Here is an 8,072-nt window from a genome sequence, read left to right as displayed (position 1 = left end):
TACAACTGATAACAGAGGAGAAATAGACAATTCTGAGTTTAAGCTCCATTTCTTTTGTTCAACAAACATTTGGGTGTCCACTGTTACCAGGTATTATGAGGTTTACATAGATGAGTCCCTTTGTAGGGTTAACAGTTTCATGAGGGGAGATGGAGTTCATTGTAAAAAGCATTGTGATAACAGTTCTGAAAATGTTTAAGATGAGAGGAGTGAGAGAGAGAGAATCATCATACACATTTAAAAAATGTTTCCTAGAGTGCTGGGGGAAAAGCAAGCAACAGAAAATTGCTTTCGTAGAACTTTAATTGTAGCAATTAATCTAGATATCAATTCAACTTGGAATAATCTGGCGAAGCATTACTGTGGAGCTTGAGTTGAATTGGCCTTGGATAAGTAAAATGAGAGAATGTCATCCCTTGTGCAAGGAGTGAACAAAGTACAGTACAAGATATGCTGCTGGAGCTCACGTTTGCTGGTGCATAGGATAGAAAGTTTTAGTGAAAGGGCATGGTAACAGTAATAGGATGCTTCTGTGTCATAATTTGCCAAGGAAAGTCCCCGTTTATGCATGTTATAGCAACGCAGTTAGTTATTAATAGCGAGTGATTATATTCATTCTAAAAAGTGTTCTAATTTTAATGATAAATTGTTTGACCTCCCTAATGGTAACACTGCTTGAGCTCTGAAAGTCTTCTAGGTATTGTGTTAAGTGCATTTTTGCAGCTTTCATGTGAAGTGTAGGTATAGTGAAACCTGTGAGAGCTAGAACTTGATAGAACTGCCTTTTTTTCCTGGGTCTTAAAGTTTTCTGCCTCTGACAGGCTACAATCTTAGCACTCTTCTGTTTCTGCTGTGTTAGTGGAAAAGATTTGAGTTTTCTGTCTATGAAACGTTGTCACCTTACGCAGGGTCTGACTTTTTCAGGATTTACTATTACTAGTCCTGCTCTGTAGATGAGGACACCGAGAGGTTGAATAATAAGTTGTGGAGCTGGAATTTGAATCGTGTCTTACTAACCTCAGAACCTGTGCTTTTGATACACAGGTTGTAAAGATCTATTGGAGTTAGTTTGTGAAGGACTTTGATTGTCATGTCAGGATTGTGGATTGTATTCTGTAGTATGAAACAATTGGAGATATTTTTTTTTTAGGGATGTAAAAGGATCGTATTTGTACGTGAGGAAGTACAAGTAAAAGTATAAAGTACACATTGGAAGGGTAATTTGGAACACTAGACTCGGGATGATCTGCTTGGGAATGGATGTCGATAATTACAGATAAATACAGTTTTAAAAACTAGGGAAATGACAACAGAAGACGGTCTTGATGAGAGTAAGATATGAAATACAAGGATTGTCAAAACACTCTCTCTCTCTCTCTCTCTCTCTCTCTCTCTATATATATATAAAACAGATAATTACAGAAGAGGAATAGTTTTAGGAGGCTCCCCTGCCTCCCCCCCACCCCCCAAAAGCTTTCTAAGTTAGATATTCTCAAGTAGTCCAGGCCTTTATGTATGTAAATTTGATGTTTAAAAGAAATCAAGGCTTGAAACTTAGATTTTGTTTTTATTGAAATTGTCCAGAGCTGATTTCAAGCTGGGGAATACTTCTACTTCAGTAGTGTTTGCTGGTAAATCACATGAAGCCAGGGCAGAACTTTGAGTAGAAAGGTACACCTTTGAAAGAGGGAGGGGAAATTCATCTCATCACAGTGGCTAAGAATATTTGAGGTGGATATGTGGCTTTTTTTGTTTGTTTTGTTTTGTTTTTTGCTCAGTAAATGGTAAAGATGGTGGGGTCATTTGCTCAAAATAATGTAACATGGATGAGTTCTGGAATGTAAGCAAAGTAGAAAAGAAAACTTGTTAGGGAAAATAAAGAATTTAAATAGGGGGAAGAAAAGGAGGAATTGAGAGTTAGGGCCCTAGACTTGGTTATTTCTTGTTGTCACTACAACTAAGGTGTATATATAACAGTCAACACTAGCCATGATGAAGTAGCTCTTCAGTTTTGGACTTATCCACATTATTTGTAGTCTTCACTGAGATGTTAGACAGTACTTTATTATATAGCCGGATTTGGTCTTAAGAATGTAGAGACTTTGATGAAAATTACCAGTCTCACATCTTTCACAAAATCCAAAAGTCCATAGTTTATAAAGCATATGTTCCCATTATTAATCTAACTATATTTTGTGTCCTTAAGTTATTTACCATTTTGTCCAATTATTCCAACCCCCTCCCCCCAGTATATCATCTTTTGACTTACCTATTACTGTGTTGTTTTTGTTGTGTGCCATTTGTGACTTATAGTGACCCTGTGTGACAGAATAGAGCTACCTCATAGGGGTTCCTAGGTTAAGTCTTTATGGGAGCACAATGCCAGGACTTTTCTTCTGTGGAGCTACTGGTGGGATCAAACTACCAATCTTTCACTTAGCAGCTGAGCACTTAAACCATTTCGCCACCTGGGCGCCTTGTTATCACACACCAATCCTTTAGTTTGGACTTACTTTCAGAAACAGAAAGCTTTATTTTTTTTCCAGTATCTTAATCTGTGATTAATGGGGGAAAAAAAACCCTCACACCATTGATTCATTTTCTAACTCACAAGTGATGACCCCTCCTTGGCTTTCTGAGGCAGTTATATCTGTGTAAGTAGAGTAGTATCTCTGCTTCTGTAGAGACACCCCTTGTAAAGGGCTTTAATTTTGTTACTTTGTATTCCTCATTCTACTTACTCTGTTGAGTATGAATATAACAGATTTGGGGTATGTTGATTAGTTCGATCAGAATAATAAAATTACAGCTGTGGCTTTTATGCTAGTCAGCACTTAGATGGTATTTGCTCCAGTTTCTACTATAAGAAGAAAATGAAAATTTAGGAAGGTTCAGTACTTTAACAAAGGGCAGAATTATGATTCACACCTAGGCCTGTTTGGATGCAACATCTGTGCTCCTTCCATTATACCGAGACACCACATTAATTTTTCTGTCATGGTCTGATAGATGGTAAATGCGGTTTTTCCCAAATAAATGATTTATTCTTGGGGATTAATTTATTAGTTTAGTTGTATCAGTTACCTCAACCTGTCTGGTTTATTTTTCACAAAATGGTATCACTACCTGTGGAATTTTAGGGGGTGGAATACACGTTTATTAATTTTATTATATTTATGATAACAGCTATTATATATAGTATTGTTAACTTGTGGATTACTCTTGAGGGGGTAGTTTATTCATCTGTTTATTTATTGATTGATTTTTGACATTTCAGTTACAGAAGAATGGTCTGAGGAAAAACGGGATTTTGAAAAATGGCCTGATCTGTGACTTCAAGTTTGGACCCTGGAAAAACAGCACTTTCAAACCCACTATTGAGAATGATGACACAGAGACAAGTAGCAGTGACACATCAGACGATGATGATGTGTGAAGGATTTCCTGACAGCTTTAGAAATTTTAGTGTGATACATCTCTCATACAGTTTGGGGTGAATTGTAAAAATGAAGAACTATAATTTATGTAGAAAATACCCCATTAGAAGATGATTTTTTGGGGGGACTTCAGTATGAAGAAAACCAAGAATGTTTTGTTGGGCTGTGTTGAACATTATTTCTTTGTAAATGAATGTTGTAGAAATGAGGACTTTGGTTGATCCAACATTGACTTTCTTCATCACTGCGGCATTTCTCTGACTAGCAATGTGACGATGTAACAAATGAGATTTTCTCAATAATAAAAAATTGTGTAATGTTTTGCAAAGCTTCTGTCTTAAAATGTCCAGGTCTTAAGAAAAAAAAAAAAAAAAGGCAGCTTACACTGTTTGCTTGCAGAGTCATATCTTTTTCGTACAATGGAAATCCTCAAGTCCACTTTGTGCACCCCAAAACAAGGACAATGTAGCATGTTGGCTAAAACTGGAGCAAAGTGCACTAAAACATTAATTTCCTGAACTCAACTGTTGTACTAGTCACCTTTTAAAACATAAATTGCTCTTTAGCCGTTTGTAGTACAGTAAATGTTACAGGAAAGACTTACCACACTTTCTTCCAAATTTAAGAGGTGATTTTTCGAGAGCTTTATTTGAGTATGTTGTCAGACCAGGATTTTCAGAATTGATGGAAAAGAGTCTTGTGGGAAAACTTATTTTGATAAATTATTACACATGCAGAAAAACTGATCACATTGACTGGATCTGTCCACAACATGGAAAATAAACTGGATTTTCAGAATATTGTCTTCTTTGTAATGTTCAAGGTATTGGTCTTAAAATACAACATGCTCTACTCATTCATCAAAACAAAGTATACTTTTTAAATTAACGACGGTGATTAGTTTTCTGAGTTTAGGAAAGAGTGCGTGGCAAACAGTTTTTGGGTTGTCAACTGCTTTAACAAGCTTATTGAATGAAAGTTCACTTTATTTTGATTTGCATATTAATTAGAATCATTTCTGTTTTACTGCTGACTGAAAGAGTATTTGACTCTGCATATTTATATTTTTATTTTTCTGGTCTGTTTACTCCTACTTTGCTTTTAGTTTTCCCCATCTTGTCTCCATGTTTAAACATAAACTGATGGTAAAGAGCATTATCTTAGCAAAAATGCTCTTATGTTTTATGTCAATTTGTTCTAATCTTAAGAGTGTGTTTTTTAAAATTGTGTTTTACAGCGCTCTGCACTGTTTTTGTTGTTTCCGTTTCAGCATTCATCAGGAACCTGATTTTTTTTTTTTTTTTACCCTACTGAGAATAGTAGTGGCAAAGAAATGAAAACTAAAACCACACACTTTTCACCCCACAAAACTTTGAGGATAAGTTAGTGGTAACAAAATATTAAATGTACCTTGTTGGATTATCTTTAAATTAAATAAGCTTTTACTATGTTATACACCACAATTCGGTGTAATTATCTAAAGTTAAATGTAGCAATAGCCACGGGAGAATGCCAAGCCTGCTTGGACAAAGTTGTGTCAGTATCACATATTTGAATGTTTTGTGGACTCTGTGTTTAGATTGATTTGTTTAATAGATTAGTAAAATCTATCAGATGCAGATTTTATTTGCCAAAAGAAACTAAAAGAGACCTGTGAAATGTGGTTTCTTACTATAAGTTTACCTTTAAAATCTTAACCTTACTCTGTTTTCTCAATAGCTTTCATAGGAAATTCTGTAATTATTTCTGACATCTTCCTCCTCATATTCAGATAATTCTTTCTGCTTTAATTTTCATTTACCAACAGTTAATTAATGTTTATTGTGCTTTCACATATTATGATATGGAACATGTTAGTATTTACATTGTATGATTAGAGTACTATTGTATATTCAGCCTATGTGGTAATTGATACCATTAACAAATTTGGTTACTGAGAGGGTAGATCCATACATACACATGGAGTTTAGAGAACTATTAAAGCTTAGTAAGCCTAATTTTAACTTCGAATCTAAATAAGGGATAGCTGATAAAGAGTTAATGACCATATGTTTGAAAGGGTGCCCACAAGTATAGTAACTAGGCAAATTGTAGATCCAGTGTGGTATTACTGGAGTCAGAACTAGGCCATTAGGTTTGGGGTGGGGGGTAATTTTGGCTGCTTCAAGTTAATGTTTCTTTGCAGCGTTTTTTGTTTGTTTGTTTGTTTTTAAAACCACCTTATGTTGAGGTGTAAATTGGGATACAGTAAACCACACATGGAATGTATATAATTTAAATTTTGATATATATATCCGTGAAACTTGCCACATCAAGGTAGTTAACACATCTGTTATCCCCAGAGTTCCCTGGTCCTTCTTTGTAATACACCTCCTCCCCTTATTTTATGAAAATTTAGTAATGAGCAAAATTTTTAAGGTAATGGATTTAAAGTAGCATTTCAAAAAACTAAGGATAGAATAATAATAATCTCATAAATATTACTAAAGTTGAAATAGGGAAGTGTCAGCATCAGGTTTATATTTCAAGTTCAGTTTGTTGAAGGACCTGGTAGCTACAGAAATATTTTTCTCTTTTTATGCTGGTATTGTTCTTATGTACTGTGTTAGAGTTACATAAACATTTTAGATTTATTTTGGAATATATCAAAAATGGGTGGTTTTCTTGGAGAAATTGTTTAATTACACCTTTACTCAGGTTCTACTCAGGTTGACAACTCTGTAAAATCTACTTGTAAATTTTATGAAAGTTATATTAGGATGTGCTTTTCTTAGAAATGGTGTGTCCTGTCCAGTAATTTACAGATAATCCTAGATTAGAAATGACACCCCACCCACTGCCATCAAGTGTATTTTGACTCATAATGACCCTAGAGGACACAGTAAAACTGCCCCACAGGCTTTTCAAGCTGTGTATCTTTATTGAAGCAAATTAACCTCATCTTTCTTCTGAGAGTAGCTGGTGGTTTCAAACTACTGACCTTTTGTTGTTTTTTCTTTTTTTACATGTACATTTAGTTTCACTCCCCATTTACCGTGCAGCCCTAACCCAGTCTCCTCCTCTCCCTGCCCAATAACCCTCCACCGTGCCCCTCATAGTCAGCACTCCTGTGTGTCCTGCGTTTCCTCCATGTGAATGTTGCCCCGCTGGTGCCCCGTGGTGATTGCTCCAAGGGATGCATTTCCACAGAGTATGTGGGTGCATCATCCTTGGTTGAGTGGTCTGCGTGTACACCTTGTTTACTACTGGGCTATGAGCCAGCCCTTGGGAGTGAGCTTTATTCCAGGCCCAGAATGTATCCCAGGACTCGCCAAACTCCCATCCAGCCAGTAATTCTGGTCATTACTATGTTTTGGATTTTCCACGTTTTCCCTCCCACTCTCCAGGATCTCCTGATTTGATCCTTTTCTGAGTGGTTGGCATTGGTAGCCAGCACCATGTGGTCCTTCTGGTCTCAACTGCTTACCTTTTGGTTAGCAGCCTCATGCTTTAACCACTGTGCCACCAGAGCTCCTTAGAAAAAGCACATAATGTGAAATTTTTCTGTAAAGTCAAATTTTTATTTAAGCTTACCCAATAAAATGAGAGATGTATTTTGCTAGGGCTTTTAATTAGTAGACTATCATTGAAAATAAGATATTGTGGCTTTTTCTTTAGGACAGTTACATGTTCTTTATGTACTGTGAGGTTACTTAACTGTTGAGGAAGATGCATTTCAAGCAATGATGGTAGTGAAATCTCTGAAAACCTGCTGCAGAGATCCTTCAGTTATTCTGCTGCTCCGTGTTACTGGCCTTGCTTTAGAGCTGAATGCTAGGTTTTATAAAATTGGACGGGCTTCAAGAAGATCTGTGATTTTTAAAAAATGCATTATTAAGGGCGCTGTGGAGTTTTCTGCATGTGAGCTTGCCATTAGTTGGAATTGATGGCAGCTAAAAGCAACATGGGACACACAAACCTGAAAAACTAGTTCAGGTTTTGGGAATGTGTGATTAGATATTTACCTGCTATAAAAATTTAATAATTGTGCATATTTCTTGATTATTTTTAAGAGAGAATCAGGGCTGTTAATAATTTGCTGACATTTGATTTATCCTGTATTTGTTTTACTTTTATGAGGTTGTTTTGTAGAAATGTAATCTGGCACAGTGATTAAAGTTTAGAATGTGTCGAATTACCAGGTATGTTGGAAGGACACTACTGTGTCATGTTCAGTACAGCTTTGCTTGAACTCTTGATGAGAGCACAAATGGTAGTGCTTCCCCAAATTAACTGCACGTTGCAATCACCAAGGAGCTTCAAAAAAATACTGATGTCTCACCCCCGAGAAATTGTGATTAATTATACCAGGCTATGGTTTTTTTGTTGTTGTTAATTATAACAGGCTATGGTTTTGGCTGTATTTAAAAATCAGTAGGGGTTTCTGGTGTAGTGACAGTATAGTGGAAATTGTCACATATGGGTTTAAAATCTGGTGATACCCCCTTATTAGCAGATCTTCAGGTACTTAACATCTACTCCATAGAATTGTTAGGATCAAAACAATCATAGAAAGCACTTTATGTAAATCCTGGGCACATGGTAAGTTACATAAATTATGACTGTTACTTCACTACCACTAACGTCAACAGGAAC

At 36.0% G+C, this 8,072-nt stretch overlaps 1 protein-coding gene across 1 annotated transcript in view; it reads left to right on the top strand.

The window, feature by feature from the left end:
- Positions 1-3,436, top strand: part of GPBP1 (GC-rich promoter binding protein 1) — a 73,970-nt gene extending 70,534 nt beyond the window's left edge. The window contains exon 11 of the mRNA XM_007944156.1: positions 3,278-3,436. Coding sequence (XP_007942347.1) covers positions 3,278-3,436 — 159 coding nt within the window. The remainder of the gene's footprint in view (positions 1-3,277) is intronic.
- Positions 3,437-8,072: the final 4,636 nt, after the last annotated feature.

This window comes from Orycteropus afer, unplaced genomic scaffold, assembly GCF_000298275.1.
Source record: "Orycteropus afer afer isolate SDZICR_OR568_19922 unplaced genomic scaffold, OryAfe1.0 scaffold00122, whole genome shotgun sequence".
NCBI lineage: Eukaryota > Metazoa > Chordata > Mammalia > Tubulidentata > Orycteropodidae > Orycteropus > Orycteropus afer.
This window is presented reverse-complemented; position numbering and strand designations above follow the sequence as displayed.